This window comes from Pectinophora gossypiella, chromosome 21 (genome assembly GCF_024362695.1).
Source record: "Pectinophora gossypiella chromosome 21, ilPecGoss1.1, whole genome shotgun sequence".
Taxonomy (NCBI): domain Eukaryota; kingdom Metazoa; phylum Arthropoda; class Insecta; order Lepidoptera; family Gelechiidae; genus Pectinophora; species Pectinophora gossypiella.
Window position 1 is genome coordinate 2,661,531 of NC_065424.1, and position 18,231 is coordinate 2,679,761.

General features: G+C 36.1%; 1 protein-coding gene across 2 annotated transcripts in view; it reads right to left on the bottom strand.

The window, feature by feature from the left end:
- LOC126376508 (RNA-binding protein fusilli) overlaps positions 1 to 15,294 on the bottom strand; it is a 107,015-nt gene extending 91,721 nt beyond the window's left edge. For both annotated transcript variants that reach the window (XM_050023947.1, XM_050023946.1), the window contains exon 1: positions 14,543 to 15,294. In XM_050023947.1, coding sequence (XP_049879904.1) covers positions 14,543 to 14,671 — 129 coding nt within the window. In that variant the 5' untranslated portion in view covers positions 14,672 to 15,294. The remainder of the gene's footprint in view (positions 1 to 14,542) is intronic.
- Between the last annotated feature and the right edge of the window lie 2,937 nt (positions 15,295 to 18,231).

The window sequence follows — 18,231 nt, forward strand, 5'->3', positions numbered from 1 at the left end:
AGTATGTTATATATTTATTTGCATGTATTTATCGGTAAGTTGTACTTATAGTTTGTACCCGCAATCTTTCAATATTTTTTTAAAATTTTTCCTCACCTTATGGTTGTCTGGAAAAAATCGCTTCAAACTATAAGGCCGCCATTTGCCATTTACTTAGTTAAGAGTCTTTTTGTAATTATTTCTTTTTATTGGGGTGCAATAAAGTGTAGGTATTTGTATTGTATTGTAGAGTAGATATTACCATCCACTGTTGCAGTGCAGTCATGCACTACAAGTTTTTTTCTGGGGGTCAATTGAGCATTTCTTGTTATCTAAAACGTTTGCGCATAGTAAGTGAATCAATATCAAGTCAACATTTTACATAAACAATCGCTTTTTTAGATGACTCTTGTGGCATTTTAACCCTGGTACCTTCTGTCTGTTTGTACACATTAATTATAGGTTCATACTTCTAGAAAACGTATATTCAATTGAATTGAACAAAGATAAATATAACAAATAGGACAAATATATAAGAGACTAGAAGATCCAATGGGCGGCTTTCTTGCTAAACAGCAATTTCTTCCAGGCAACTATACGTATAGAAAGAAATTGTTCAGTCAAATAATATTTCGAGAGGAGCTGACAAACTGGAAACTACTTGTATCCGAATCTGACTATGGCGCCGACGACATACAAGTTTGAGAACTGGTTTTGCCTCTAGTTTTGAAACTCCATACATGTACATAACAGTTTTTGTGTCGTTTAGAGTTCAAGTGAACAGTGGGACGAATATTTTACGATTACAATATGTAAGGTAGGTAGGCACCTACTCAATTTGATTGTGTTCAGTTTCTTTTTGCCGTAAGTATGTCGTTTGTAATTATACACCTTGCAGTAGTAGAAATCTGGTTTTTAATGGCTTTACCACTAATGATGTTGTATATTCCGGCTCAAAACTATCTTTATTCAGTAGGTAACATAGTTCCACTTTGAATCGTAAATTTTCACAAAACGAATGTCTCATCCACCTTCAATTACTGCAGCTTCTCACCATCTGTATAGCCGAGGAAAAGAAGCTGCAAGACGAACGTCGGTACAAGACGTTCTTAAAAAATACATGAAATGTTGTTAAGATATACAATTCAGTAATTTGGCTGCCTAATATTGGTTCCCAGACAATTAATAAAAAAATCTCTTCCGATCTTCTTCTATCGTGTGGGTTGTGAGGTGGATTACCAACCTCATCAACCCTGGTGTCAGGGTTATTATTAAGCCGCCAAAGGCCCTTGTCATGGCTCATGTAACGACTACATACTTACATCAGTAAGTAGTAACCGGGACCAACGGCTTAACGTGCCATTCGAAGCACGGATCATATTATTTTCGGACAATCAGGTGATCAGCCTGTAGTGTCCTAACCAAACTGGGGATTACAAAGTGATTTTTGTGGTAAGCCCCCACCGGGATTCGAACCTGGGACCTCCGGAGCATCCGACGGTATCTCGTCATTTGACTACAAGTGCAACATCGTGGCTATTTTAAATGTATCCCTAAATGAGGAGCAATGGAGTCAAACTTCTTTGCCTATTCGTCCCGGAGGGCACGAAGGAAATGAACACTTTATAGTAACACACTTAACATTGGAATTGCGTGCATATAGTGAATATCCGTTGCCATAATTGAAATAATCGTACTGACCTAAAATATTTGTAGGTAACAATCTGAATCATCAAACAAAAGAAGATTAGGGGGCTGAAAAGGCCACATCGAAGCAATATTGCAATTTGACATTCGCGCATGTAAAAGTAAGTGCGCAATGCAAACAAATGTCAAAAATAGCAATATGGCCATTTTAACCCCCTAGACAAAACTATTTTCATACCTATATCTCGGATCATTTGTAATATCATTGCTTTTATACTATTGAAAACAGCGCTTAGCTCCTGAAAAATCAAGAAAAACGAAAAACAAGACAATACTATTGCATACTTAGTAGATAAAAAAATACAACCAAATAAGTAATTGAGCGCTCAAGGACTTCAAACGCATGATTTTATGTATCTGTTGCAATAAAAACGATGGCAGTTTGTGATAATAAACTAAAAACAAAAAATCTTTTATAAACTTTTATATTATTTTTATTTGTATGTCGTTTCCATATCTCGGGCCTACGGAGTCCCGGACTTTTGGAACGCGTGCGTGGGGCCGAAGCCTACACGTAGAGGCCCCTTAAGACAGTTTAATCTAAATTATTTTTATTATTACTTATTATAAATTTCCTTTTTGAAACTATACTATTTTAACTAATATAAATTATTCTTAAACCTACTAAATGAGAGGGATAGACTATACTTTTTACTAAGGGTTGAAACGATGTTTTTTAGAGATTTTTTGGAAATCCGTGGACGTGATCAATCGTCGTACTCATTGTAGCTTCATTTATAATTAAAATTCGAAAATAAGCAAAAAACTGGCTTCTATTTCTAGATTATCATTTTACAAATTATCTTTGAAATAGTCAAATGATATATTATTTATTCACCGGAGCAAGGAATTAACTAGCTCGATTAGGAATCGACAAACAAAACATTATTTTAGTGTTTTTTTTTTTTTACTTTAAACGCTTATGAACAGTGACAATCGGTATTTTAATTAACACTGAATATAATCTACCATTTCTCTGGAACAGCTGAGAAGAAGCTCATAGGCTCGTTTCCGACTAGTCAAATCAGTTACTTTTTACTAAGTGTCAAAACACGAATTTACTATATTATGTGCTAGGTGTGCAGTATTGTCTGAAAAACCACACTGTGACGTCATAGAAATAACGTGACAAAATATTGGACTTAATATTACGTTTTTCTTCATTAAAACATCATAAATAAATTAAATAGAAAAAAATATTGTTTTTCGTCACATTTTGTCTTTATTAAGTAATCAAAGGATGCGGGCAGCGCAGGACCGATCGTCGTGGAGATCCTTGGGGGAGGCCTATGCCCAGCAGTGGGCGTCATACGGCTGATGATGATGAAGTAATCAAAATGTCATAATTTATCTTTGACCTAAGATACTACCCAATAGGGATGCAATATTTCTTTCAGGCAACCAGTGGCAAGAAAACATTTATCACAATGTGGTACGGGACGGTGCAACATTTATTTTAAACACAATATACATCTATAAACTTATGTATAAACACGCGGGCATTGTAGTAAAAAAGTTGCAAATGACGAAATTGAATCCCAAACACCTCTCAGGTCATGAGAACTATTGTCCAATCATCGAGTTAATGTGTATTTAGGAATGTCCTAGTCATTTCTATAACAATAGCGGAATAATAGTAGCTAAGGAAAACGTAATTATTTTAATGTCATAGCGCAGCCTCTTTGAACCTCGTTTAGCAATACTTAAATATTATTACTTCGCCGTTTTTTAATTACTTACCAGTTTCTTTTTTCATTTTACCTTCATAGTCTTAGCAAATAAGCTTCCTGGTTTTTATTTAAAAATAACAACATAAAGGCCCCGATTCCTGCAGACACCGCCTAATTTTATTTTAAGTTATATCCGTCATTTTCATATCCGTCGAAAAGGAAAGGGACGGATGATTCACAGCTCTTAATTTTAGGAAGAATGAGTAAATTAATGTGTCGGGTTATTGACTGATGTAAAATTTTTAGACGGTTGGTTTAGATTTGTGCTTAAAATTGACGTGTGTTCCATAAATTTTATGCTTGTCGATTACCCGTCCCTCCTTTTCGGCGGATAAGAAAATGACAGATATAACTTAAAATAAAATTAGATGGTATTTACAGGAATTAGCACCAAACACAATAAACAGCCTATACACGTCCCACTGCTGGGCACAGGCCTCCCCTCAATCAACCGGAGGGGGTATGGGGGGGTATAAAAAAATATACTGAAATAAATTTAGACACAACACGTCAGGAAGTAAGCTTTTTTTGCGACTTATTGCTCGCTGAAGGCTCGCTGAAGGCTCGCTGAAGGCTCTCACCCGGTACAACGTTTAAGACAAGGCCTGAGGGTGCCTTGCCTTGCCTGAGGGGGCCTGAGAGGTCGCACAAATGGGGAGCGCTGAAGGCTCTCACCCGGTACAACGTTTAAGACAAGGCCTGAGGGTGCCTTGCCTTGCCTGAGGGGGCCTGAGAGGTCGCACAAATGGGGAGCGCTGAAGGCTCTCACCCGGTACAACGTTTAAGACAAGGCCTGAGGGTGCCCAGTTGGTCGCGAACCTCGGCTCAGGGCGTCGTCTGAGAGGACAAATATTTGAAAGAATTAATCGACTCTAGTGGGTCGATAGCGATAAGCGCTGATTGCGAGAAATCGTCGACCACGCCGGCGGGGAGAAAGAAAGCAAATTGGCATACGACCACGGCTATCTCGGATATTCTTCCGAATAGTAATTCTTAAATATTTTCTTGTTTCATACTTTTAGGGTTTTACTTTTTAAACGTATATTTTTTTAGGCTAATAATGTAAATCACAAATCTACTACATAATTAAACTAACCACAGACTAATAAAAAGATACTAGGTATACATTGACATTGTTATCGTAGATAAAAAAAATTGAATTTATTTACAGCCAGTTATTATTAACTATTATTGTACTGATAAAAATAAAAACATGCTCTTTGTACCTTGTACGAAGACTAAGATTAGGTACAGTCATGAGCAATATCATGTACCCACTTTAGAACCCTGTCGCACTATCATATTTGACATTTAATGAGGCTTATGGTTTAATTTGTCAGAAAAGTTAATGTGCTATGATTGCAAAGTGTAATACATAATAGTACTCGAGACATACTTAACTAGTAAGTATCACTTCTATGCTGGACTGAAAGCGAATAAAAAAATATAATAACATTATCAGCTGCCTACCCTGACACCAGGGTTGATCAGGCTGGTAATCCACCTCACAACCCACACGATAAGAAGAAGATGCTGCTTGTATTCCCGGCATGTCGAAAAATCCGACAGATGGATCGTGTCCTTTCTAACACGATGGATAATTGTTATCAGCGATAGGCTGAGGCTGCCCTTGTCACCATAAGGTTCATCATATCCATCTTAGGATTTCGAATCGACAGTGGCTGCAAGTCTTAACTTATAGCTCTGCCCACGCCACTAGGGATTACTGGCGTGAGTTTGTGTAAGTAACTAGTAGATATATTTATAATCCAGCACGAGACTAAGCATGTGTGAGCGTACAACAGCTGATATGATAAGCGTATCTATATTACCAAGTGATTGTGATAAACACGGCAAAACTTTGTCTCTACAGATTCATAAAATAAATCTATTTTGACTATACTTTTGTAGGAAAGAATATTGGCAGGTAAATTTATTTGTGGTAAGGACGAAAATAACTATTAAGTACTTACATTGATTATTTTTGAAACCAGAAAAATACTTGTTATAATGACAGCTGTCAAATTAAGTTTCCTATTTCTACCACAGCTTGAATATTAATGGATAATATGTTTACTATAGTAATGAATTAGAGGTATTTAGGCAAAAGACTCGCGATGCTACATATTATTATTAAACTTTGATAATCGACTGTCAACTCAACTTTCGCAAAGGCCGGTCATAGGATGGGTGACCACAAAAAAAAAGTTTTCATCTCGAGCTCCTCCGTGCTTCGGAAGGCACGTTAAGCCGTTGGTCCCGGCTGCATTAGCAGTCGTTAATAACCATCAATCTGCACTGGGCCCGCGTGATGGTTTAAGGCCCGATCTCCCTATCCATCCATAGGGAAGGCCTGTGCCCCTGCAGTGGGGACGTTAATGGGCTGGTGATGATGAATCAACTGTAGTGCATATAACTCGCAGAGCGCACATAGTAATGATATTCATCTTCGATAGTGATGGTTGTAGGGTGGCTGACTAACCTCAGTAACCTTGGTATCAGGGTTATTATTAAGCCGCCAGAGGCCCCTAACACGGTAAGTAGTAACCGGGACCAACGGCTTAACATCATCTGACTTTCGGACAACCGGGTGATCAGTCTGTAATGCCATAACCAAACTAGAGATCACAAATTGTTTTTTATGATTTTCGCATCAGGATTCCAAACCCGGGACTTCCAGACGGCCCAATGCTCAACCCCTGACCACAGTGAGGCCGTTTACTAGATATACACGTTAAAAAACAATATATTGTTTTTTTTTTATTATTTCAAATCAATATGTACCTAAGTATACTAAAATTGGCAACCTCACTACAATCCACATTCAAAACTTAATTATAAATCTTGTATATACGTGTATTTCCATTTTTTAGGTAAGCTAACATTGTACGACCTCTGATATGACTACGTGTGAAGTTTCACAAAAGCTTGACCTTAATCATATTCCATACAAGTTTCCGACAAATGCTTTTATGTCCTTTTTTACAACCAATCAAGGATTTGTGCATAAAACTCCTATACTTAATTATATTTAAAATCTTTACGTATTTATGTACGTGGCCGGTAATTAAAAAGTAATCACATAATTAATAAAATAAACGAATAATAATAGATAAATATTTTAGAGATTTATAATCAAGATAACTTTTTTATTGTATTTCATAAATTACATGGATAAAGTCTTAAATTGTCGTTATTCTATGGTATCCTATACAAGAAAAAGCAAAATTGCTGTTCGGCCGCATGGTTTTGTCTTTGCCTTTCCCCAAGGGGATATATGTTTTTTTTTGCCTTTTGTCCCTTTAAAGGACAGGCTAAGACTGTAAGACCCTGCTGCCTAGTCTTCAGTACATTTTCTTTGCTGTTTAATTCCAATAAGTATATAATAAAGTCTTCTAATAAATTCATTGTGTCAAATCCATAAATAAGGTTTTGAAGTTTTATATTTATTGTAAAATCCGATGAATTAAGCAACGTAATTAAGTTTTTTTTGTAACCCCCAAGGGGATAAACAAATTAGAAAAGAAAAACAAAATGGCTGTCAGTGTTCACAGTTGTACTTACAAAGAAATCAAAATGCAATACATAAGATAAATTGACCTCCAAACTTACATATTATAATTAGTTCCAAATGAACAGCTTACAATTCTTATCAGTATCCTTTGTCAAAAAGTGATGACGCAAATGCAAATTATTCTTATAAGTAAATAATTTCATTGCTAATTTGTGAAGTAAGTCATGCATTTATATTAGTTACTTTGTTAAGATTTCAGTTGGCAGCATTCGTTTAGATTAAAGAAGATTAGAATTAACATGATGCAAACGTACCTATTTCAAATTAAGAACAGAGGACGGGCGAATGTGGCACTCATATTCTTTAAATTAATGACGTGGAGAATTATTCAAAGAAAAGGAACACTTGCAACTTGCTAGTAAAGTTACTTGCCAATTCAGCAAGCAATAGGGGCGTGTACTAGGTTCAAGATAAATTATGAAAATCTGATTTTACTAAATAAAGACAGATCTAGAACTAATGAAAAATAATTTCTTTTTCTATTTAACTTATTTATGGATTTTAATCAAGAAAAACGTAATAATAATTCTGACATTTTATCACATTTTTCTATGACGTCACACTGTACTGTTTCGTACAATTCCATAGTAATTTTGTGTTTTGACATTTATTATAAAGTACCTGATTTGACTAGTTGGAAACTAGTCTATTCACCCTTGCATTAATTTAGTTTTGCGACAATTTGCAAAAACGAGAAGACGCGTTTTTTACGACAGAGATTTACTTATAATTTCGTGGCATAAATTCATACAAGCAATAAACATACAAATAGATCTGCCTCTCTTATCATTTTATAGTTACAAAGATTACGTTGGAATTATCTGAAGTCAGTGACTACAAGTCTGCAATCTAACAGTCGTACAACTCTGGAATATACCTAACTGTGAATAGGATTCTTATACTCGTAACTGTAAAACATTAATGTTCGTTATACGACTATGTACCTATTCTTTACAAATAGCATTGGGTAAACACGTTTAACTGACGTTACCAAATATACGAAGCTTAAAATCGCATTATAAACATTTGGAATGTTGCTCTTCGAAAAGAAAGCGCACAGTTCAGTGTGATAGTATCAAATCAAATATATTGCACACATACCTACACGAAACAATTTTAAAACTTAACAAGAAAATTTTTGTTTGTTTTTTTTTTGTTTGATTTATTTTTTGTTGTTTTGTTTTTTGGAGATTTTGGTGTCCTTATTTATATCAGTATTTTGTGTCCATTGTGCTCAATAAAGTATTTTGTCTATCTATTACTAGGTCAAAGATAAATATGAAATTTTAAAACCAAACCAAAAAAGACAGATCTAAAAGTGACAAAAAACGTTTTCTTTTTCTATTTAACTTATTTGTGAATTTTAATAAAGAAAAATGTAATGATAAGTGCGACATTTTGTCACGTTTTTCTGTGACGTCACAGGTTGCTTTTTAGAAAAACTTATTTTCAATCAATACTGCTCCACTTGGCTGCTTTTCTTTTCGTAACTCATCCTTCGCACGGGATACACTCCACGTTGCTCCACATGTCATAGCAATTTAACACGAATTTTAGCAGCTTAGTATGGAGAACTGTGAAAATTTCGGAACATTCTACAGTGCTGCCGCTTACGTTTGAGCGTCTAGTTTTTATCCTAATTCTGTTAATGTTCATTCTAGTTGTTTTTCTCTAACCAACAGCGATCACAAATTCTACGTCACGCCACAGTCGTCACTTGTCAACTCATTAATACTAATAACATTTAATTAATGTATTAATGACTAAAGACTAACAGTGATTGGTACCATTGTCTACTAATGAAATAGTATTTAGAAAGTTACTTATATCCAACTGTCAGTCTAGGTCTAACCACCCAAACACAAACTAGATCCGTGGTAGCCCAGATGGTAGAACACTTGCCTCTCACTTAGAGGTCGCAGGTTCGAATCTAGCACAGGCCTAAACCAATGATTGTCGAATTCATATTTTTTTTTTGTTTATAAATGATTATCACGTGCTCAACGGTGAAAGAAAACATCGTGAGGAAACCCACATTCCCGAGAAATGCATTTTCGGAGGTATGTGACCTAACCTGTATCGGGCTGGTTTCAGTGCAGTCGCTTCTGTAGAAAACCGGACCTGTCAAAGCTTCAGGTTAGGTAAACGGACCCTGTGAGTAATGCTAGGGGGATGATGATGACTCTAGGTCTAACCAGTAAAAACCATTCACTTTAGTTCTTCTTTCGATAGATGTTTTCAAAAATCAAGTTACAGTCTTGAAAACTTTATCAACGCTCGTGACAATATATTATATTTTGTAGTTCCGTAAGTACATGAACACAAGTGTTCATACAAGTATCACGCCATATGTTTATTATATTCCATGTCCACGTAAATAAAATAGACACTTATAATTTTTTAAATTAGGTCCATAACTCTGCAAACTGCGAACGTATCTACATATCTGAGTGAGATATAGGTATATATATAAGTGTGAATGTTACACGGCTACTTTAATATAAACTTAACTTAAAATAAATGTCAAATGTGTGTGTGTATCTTATATTTTAATGTAAATATGATAAATTATGGGTCTCGTGAGGAGGCTCGGTGTCGCTCAGTGGGCAATGGAGAGATCGGTATTTCCCTGCTCGATCGAATCAGAAATGAGGAGATCTGCAGGAGAACTAAAGTCACCGACATAGCTCAAAGAATTGCAAAGATGAAGTGGCAGTGGGCAGGACATATAGCGAGGAGAACCGATGGCCGCTGGGGCGGAAAGGTTCTAGAATGGCGACCACGTGTCGGACGACGCTCAGTGGGTAGGCCCGCTACAAGGTGGACCGACTATCTGGTGAAGGTCGCGAGAAGCCGCTGGATGCGGGCAGCGCAGGACCGATCGTCGTGGAGATCCTTGGGGGAGGCCTATGCCCAGCAGTGGGCGTCGTACGGCTGATGATGATAAATTAATAACGCCTCCCATTGTATGTCTTTTGTCCTACTTGTCCTGTGTGATTGTGCAATAAATAGTTTTGTATTGTATTCTATAAATGTCCACTATACAAATCCAAAATTCTACTATATTAAAATAAGAATTCTTAAAATAAGAATAATTCTTTAAAATAAGAATCTACTACAAGTCTACAACAAAAATTGAAGTATGTTTTCATGTCTATTATTGAGTTCTGTGGTAGTAGGGTGCCATTTTTAAGAAATTTTATATTCAAACAAAAGACGTGCCAATTTGGACTCTACGGTCAAAGTTTTATATTCAATTACAAAAAGAGACGCAGATATAGCCGGTCACTTTCTCTCCCATTCAAAGTATGTGACCTTGATTGCGACTGCAATATGAAAAGCATTCTGTGTAGAACGCTAGACTCAGCTTTGCAAGGACCGTTATAAAAAGAGTTATTTTTAGAAGAATAATTCAATACTTACGACACAACATTTCAATGTAATCGGCAATTTACATTAGAAATATTATTAAATATTTATCTAAATAGTCGAAGTAGGAACTCTCTTCTTGTTCCTTCAGAACAATTTGTAAGGATATATAAATCTTGACAAAAATATTTCTGCTTCAAACCAGCCTCTGTAAGCTGTACTAATAGGTATTTGGAGAAATAAAATATCATGATAAAAGACACTAACGTTACTTATAAGTTTATTGGACTGGACTCGTTGTTGATCGTTACGTGACCTCGATCAACACTCGAGAAATAATATACATGTCAACGTTCAACTACTAAATAGGTAATAGGTATGGAAAAATATTGTGGTAAAATCGATCGACAAAAACGTCGTGAGGAAACGCACGCATGTTACCTAAGAAATGTGATTCGGCGATAGGTACCTAACCTAACTTGTAATGGAGCTTCGTTTTCCCTTAGTTGAAAGGTTACATTAACAGCCGCCTCTGTCAGATTGAATGAACTTGGAATGGGACCCTGTGAAAAACGATTATTACGGAACGAAGATTTTAATGGAACTAATTGGCTAGTTTCCAGCTAGTCAAATCAGTTACAAAATTACTATAGAGTTTGTATGAAAAAGCACCCTGTGGCGTCATAAAAACCCTGATAAAGTGTTTGTCATATTATTTTACGTTTATCATGATTAAAATTCATAAATGAGTTTAAAAAATTTAAAATCTTTATTAGTTTTAGGAAAAAGAGAGGAAGGGGAAGACCAAGAAGAGCTTACATGGAACAGATTAAAGAAAAGGTTAACGTCGTGTCTTATAGGGAAGTCAAGGAATTGGCCTTTGATAGACTGGAATGGAAAATGCTACACCGACAAGAGCGTGGCTCTTAAATTGATGATGATGATGATTAGTTTTAGACCTGTCTTTATTAAGTAATTCGAATTTCATAATTTATCTTGAACTTAGTACACGACCCAATTGACAAGTCATAATATTTCGATGCAGATACTGCGACACTAGTGCCGAGGCTGCCAACCTTTTTGGTGGCGCTGACGTACTGCCTGTTGTGCTGATGTTTGTACGCATGAATACTGCCGATCGGTGAGCGGAAACTGCCGATAGTGCTGTCCGGGTGGCAAGATAGGCAACAGTGCCAATGACATTTCAAGAAGAAAAAAGTGAGTTTATACATTCAAACATTTTCTTATTTTTGTTCTATGTTACTCGACTGACCGGACAACGTGACCGGACGGACACCGGACAAAATAGAGGAGATTAGAAATAACTGTTCCCCGATCTGAGGACCTGATTTGACTATCAAAAAATGTATGGCACAAATGCTTTTCAATCGAACTGAGCGCCCGGTGTTGTGATGATACGATTGGGAGCCCGGAAAGGAACCTGAAGAACATCGGCCAAAGGTCTGAAATAAAAACTGATGAAAAAACCTAACGTGTTTCCACTATTATTATGGAAGCGAACCCTGACACTGGGATGGAATACGATTTCAATCAAATGTAAACTCAAAACATCTTTAACATTTTGCTACATCATGCTAGATTGACTCCCGAATTATTTTTTATTTTTTTGAGAAACGAGTTAAAACGTTCCTTGACATCATTATAAGTCGTCTGCTGACGTGCCTCACTTCGTTCCAAATAAGGTCCACGCGATGTCAGATTGTGACAAGACGCGTTTGGGCTAAAAGGGAGAAAGTTTCGCCATGCGTTCGTTGCGTGTTGAATGAACTAGCTGTTCAAGGCATCTCGTAAAAACTTAACAGCTCTGCTGCGTTTATTTATTCAATATTCGTTTTTTTGGTGCCAGTGTACTCATTATTCCAGTGCAATAGATGGTATTTCGCAATCAAAACAAACAATTACAACTCAGTAAGTACATCGATTTGATATTGATAATTACATTGATATTGAATTGAAACATCCATGCCTCTATCGAGGATTATAAAAAATCTGCCGAATCATTTGCAGTATCCGGGTAAATTAATCAAAATAGTGTGCATTACAGCTTTGTATCTTTATGAAGGGTAATGCACTCAACGAATTAATGCAATAATAAAGAAGATTCTCCCTGGCACTGCGTGACAACGGATTTTTAGGGTTCCGTAGCCAAATGGCAAAAACGGAACCCTTATGGATTCGTCATGTCTGTCTGTCCGTGAAATTATGAACCATTAGTTGTCATAATTATAAAATGTATTTTTTTGTAGGTGGTTTTGGTGTATTACAGAAACGACATGTAACCAGGAGGTCTCAAGTGCAACCAGTTAATTTATTACTTTGCAAGAAACTGATTGGACTTTTGCACCTTATCGTATCTATAAGACAGAAATCAACAAATCACACAAATAATTATTAGAAGGTTTATTGTATTCAAGTGATGGGTGTTTCAGTATATTTCCATTTGACCGATGATTTTTAATTCATTAGTCTAATTATACATTTTAAATCGGTCGCTGCGAGCGTTCGACTTACTTTAAAGAACTTTTAACCCCATTTCCTGAGTTGATAAGCCACTTTTGAATAAATAAGTAAGCGTTTCAATTCTTTTCTTTGCATAGATTACCTACATGCTACATGTTTCATTCATGGTGAGGGATAGAAAGTAAAGTCTCCTATTCACTAGATGACATACACCGGTCATGCAACTCATGTCGCCAGAGATATCGATGTTTTGGACTAACTAAACAGCTTATCTCGCGTTCTTTCATGTCATAATACCTACCTATGGTAAGTAACCATTAGCACGACTTATCTATCATGCCTAGTTTTCCACGTGTTGCGGCACATTTTGTAGGTTTACACTTATAACATCCCATGCTCTTTATGATTCCCGGCGTGACGGGAAGGCATTCAGGTCGATAAGGAGAATAGAATGTTATTATGATACTCTCAAGATTTTGTTCCGTTTTTAGTCAAGCTGCCTGAAATGAATTCTGCAAATATTAGACCCGCTAACATAGAATACATTCATGTTAGCGGGTCCTATGTATAGTATACATCCATATTCTACTTTGGTAATAGAAATAAATTAATAAAATTCTCCGAGTTTTGAGGAACCGTTTACTCAACTAACAATTGATCACGATTAGACATCTAACAACTGTCATAGAGTAAAAATATACAAGAAGAGTTGGCATTAAACCTATAAGAGATTTTACCTACACTGTATAAAATGTAGTCTCCTATCTTGTAATCAAGACAAGAGCAATCAACATAAAATGTAATAATAGAAAAACGAAACAATAGAATGCTTGAGTAAGTAGATTTATATATGAGCAATAAAAGTCGTAAAATCAAAACAATTCTACTCGTAGACGACCCGATGGCATGAGATGACGAGACCGTTCAGTTGAGAGTGTTGAGATTGAGACAGAACGTGGTTTTAACAGGAACTTGTTATTTATATTAGTCATCGAGTCATCAATAAAATAAATAAGTAGGTATAGGTAGGTACCTTACCTATTGTACACGCTTGCCAGTCCAAATACTTTTGCCACGTTCGGAAAACCTAAATAAACTAGTTTTTGCTTGTCTACTCATTGCTTAGGGCAGCCACAAACATCGGTTTTCAAGATTCGGCTTCATGACGTGCTCCAAACCTAACTTTTAATAGATAAGTACAATACAAATCAATCTGTCTGTATGGAATCAAATGCAAACATAATAATTTAGCCCAATTGCGATAGGTAAGTATTCATATAATTATACCTACCAGTGTGTAGCGGTACTTAGCAATTCATGTATTTTAATATTTTTATTTGCAATGTGTGCTATCAATACATGCAATCTACTCATTCCGATAGGATGAGATAACATAAAATTATCTAATTCTCTTGTTGATATTATTTGCTGACTCCGAATTTATTTTTTTATAGGTAATCTCTAAATTCTTGATGTAAACAGTTTGTTTTATATTAAAATTTATATAAATTTTTATATTTATATAAATACCTATTAATAGATTTTACATCGTGTGTGCCCTGCCTATTTATTTAACGTTTCGTTTCTAACACCTTGTTGACGAAGAAATTAATTAAGAGTCTCGTGAATTTTAAACCGCTGTGATTTTCCATAAGTTGGCGTTGTTTTTAGTCTAAGTTTGATGAATGTAAGTAGTGTTTACCTGATTGGTGAGCACATCGATGACGACGTAGGCAAGATAGACGATCTCCTCCTCATCGGAGCCCAATGCGGCGCCTCCTAGCCCGGCGGTCCGCACGTGCAGGGCACAAACCCAGCCACCGCTGATCATCGCGCCATGCACTATTCACCAGCACGTAACCTTCCACCCCTCGGATTACACTTATTGTCTCACTGAGAGTACATTTAGATAGCCATAACTGTTGCGTAGGTATTCTGTTTTAATCACTGCCACTAAATAGTGGAATTAGGGTCTAAATCCTTTCCGGCGTTTGGTGTATGCTGTCACCAAAGTCTACGGTGTTTGTGTATCATCAACCGAGCGAAGCACTTTTTAGAAACCTGGCGGTTACTCAACAGAACTCGCGTGCGGCTCGGACGCCGTTTTACCGTTTACCGCTACTCGTCTACGTAAGCCGTTTCCGCTGCAGGTGAAAATCTGGAATTAACTCACAACACTTCTGTGGTAACACGTATTCGTCGAACCTAGTCCATCCAGTCGCAAAGTACCTACCTACTTGACTTTTTGATTGGTGTCAACGAACGATTCGATTTTTGATTGAGAAGTTCCGCGCGCACACGATCGGGTTAAATCGCTCGATTGAAAGATAAGTCACAGTTCAATTGAATCTGATTATAATTCGAATGTTTTATGGAATAAATTGTATTTATAAAAGAAGAAGTTAGGTGCAAGACGAGCGCGCGCGTCTGCTCGGCGTTCCGACTGCCGTTCGCTCGCCCCCCGTAGGTTGACACTGCGCAGGTAAACCCAGGTGAGCGCCGCGACGTTGCCAAACCGTTCATTATCATGATGACGAGATAGCTCTGCTTCTACCATGTTTATAAAAATTCACGCACCGTTGCCAACGCTATAAAACGCTTCGTCAATACGAATGTAAATAGAATTGTATCATTAAAAAACAGCGTTGTATATTGCAATTTTGCAAAGTATCGAACAAGAACATTCGGGAGTAGGTGGTTAGTTTTGCTGAAAAGAACTTGTTTTTTTTTCAGAGATTTGTGTAGTATCAAATCAAAGTAAGTATATCAAACCTCGAACACTTTAAAACCGACGAGCATACATCAAGACTGATGAGAATGGAAGAAGCGAAAGTGGTGTCTGTCAGGATCGTACCTAGTAGGTACCTCAGTATCTATACTTAAGTGGATTCCATGGTCTCTAGCGACCCCAACGGCAAATAGGCGTAATCTTATGTAGGTATGTTTTATTGATTCGTGTCAAACCCGGGTCCGTGGGATTTTTTCAATGCAAAAGTGCTATCCCCACAGCGAAGTAGGTAGGTAAATAACAGCTAAGAATATGCGATACCTAGTTAGCGAGTTCGAGTTATGATTATGTAGGTATGCCATTTAAAAATATACCTACCTAATCATAATTACTTTCCAGTATTCCGTAACTAATTAGGTATTAGACTGTTGTAAGTAAGCCTATCTAGATAACGAAATTACTAAGACATTCATTATTACTTAATTATGTTAAAGCTATTAGGAAGACCGTATGTTATTTATTTGTTACATCACATCAGACTTCAACGTAAGAGTTTATCTCCCTCGTCCGTTGTTTTAACTAACTTATCTATTCCAAAGGGATAAAAATACTAACCCAATTTAAAAAGTCTATCCCTAACGGAACCATTAGAACTAAATACGACTCGTCCTTGGCAGGGCTCTGTGCCTACAACCTTGCATAACCTGACAGAGACAGGTTCAAAGTCATGACATTTTTTGATGAACAATTGTGTAAATATCATTTGTATTTAAATAAGTACTAAATTATGAAACATAGACTGCTGGAAATTTTAAGCTACCTATACATAATTAATTTACTGATTTTAAACTTAGGTATTTAGGTATGCTGTCTCCCTGTCGGGTAAGATTATTTCTCTACAATAATGATATACCTAATAAAGAATTAATAAATCTGAGTTTTAAATAGTTTTAATGTGATAGAATGACAAATTGATAGATGATGAATGGAAGTAAGAAGGAAAAAAGTGTAAAACGATTTTCTTATCTTATTTGCTTTATTGCAACCGGGATCTTTCGATGCCCTCTGAAGCACAATAAGTAAGATTGTAAAGAAACTAAACAACACGTGCACATGCACTGATCACCCTTGGCCATGGAGCTACAGCTTTAAGCAACTGCAGTGGATGTGAAGAATACTCCATAATGATTCCCATTGGCAGAGAATACATCTAAATTCATCTAATACAAAAACTTAATGAAACTTGTCTCAAAATAATTACAATCGAATCAAAACATTCGTCCCGGCTAACTTCGCGCGCCGCCCCGCGCCTCTCTGATTGGCTGTCGCTCGACAATCCAAGATGGACGCCCATTTCTCCGGTTACGTTACCGATTCCTACAGATGACCTATTTATAGTGTATGTATGCCTACTTACTTCTTGCGGTATCAATAGTAAATTAAACATAAAATTATATTATGTTTTATCTGAAAGAGTCGTAAGTCATAACTACTTATATAGACAGACCAAAGACTAGTAGTAAAATACTTTGCGAAGGGCTCATATAGGTACACGTTACAGTTTCAATGAAGTTTTTAGGGTTCTCTATGGCCTTAGATGAAAACCCTTTTCGTATTTCTGATTTAGTGTCGTTGAGAAATAACAAAAAGAAAATTATAAATGAAATATTAAATAAACTTTTAATGATTAAATTAAATTCAAATAGAATAGAAGAATAGAATAGAAGATTAAATTAAAGTCTGGCTGTGGGGGTAGGTAGTTCTACAATCACCAAAAGATATCATTACCGTGAAAGGAAAAATATGTTAAAATCTTTCGCCATTTTTCAAAAATATCCGGTTAGAATTTATATTGGCGAATTATATTGTACGTAAGTAAAAAACAAAAATTTTAAAAAATAAATAGAATAACTATTACCTATTATTAATATTTAGAAACAGGTAAAAAAGAAAAAAAATAAATAAATAAAAAATATTCTAAAAGCTTTTTAGGATATTTTTGCGTTCACGGTAGTTAAGTAATTATATTAACTTCCGGTGTTCGAAGAACTACCCTAGGACGTAGGTAGGTACCCGCTAGGTACCCGTAATAAATAAAGGTACCCGTAGTAATAAATAATAATAGTTATGCTGTTTATTTATAGTAGGTATTAGTGTAAATCGTTTCTTGAGGTTTTATTGCTGTCTTACCATCTTACCTTGTCGTACGAATCTATATGTACCTGCTTAATATTATTGTTTATAACTATGCTAAAATTACTTGAAAATTACCCACTCAAATTATAAACAGCTGTTTTTATGGTACCTGCTACTGCAACAGCTTTAGAAAGAGACAAGTAATATACGAAACATCATGTGGGAAAGGGATAGTTATACTGCCTGTTGCCATGTTTACTTGATAGTTGATTTTCTTGTCAATCTAGAAATGTGCAACACTTATTTAATATACATTGCTGTACTATCACAGCACGACGAATGATATTCACTTAGTATCTACGCAATGGATATTCTTTATCACTTAACAAATGAGCGGTATTGACATAAGTAGTAACATGAATCGGAATTTCGTACTCTTGAGAACACAAGTTGATGTAAATTAAGTGAGATAACTGTGTTGCGTGCATAGCTGATTGGTTAAATTTAATGTGATATGCTAGGTGGTG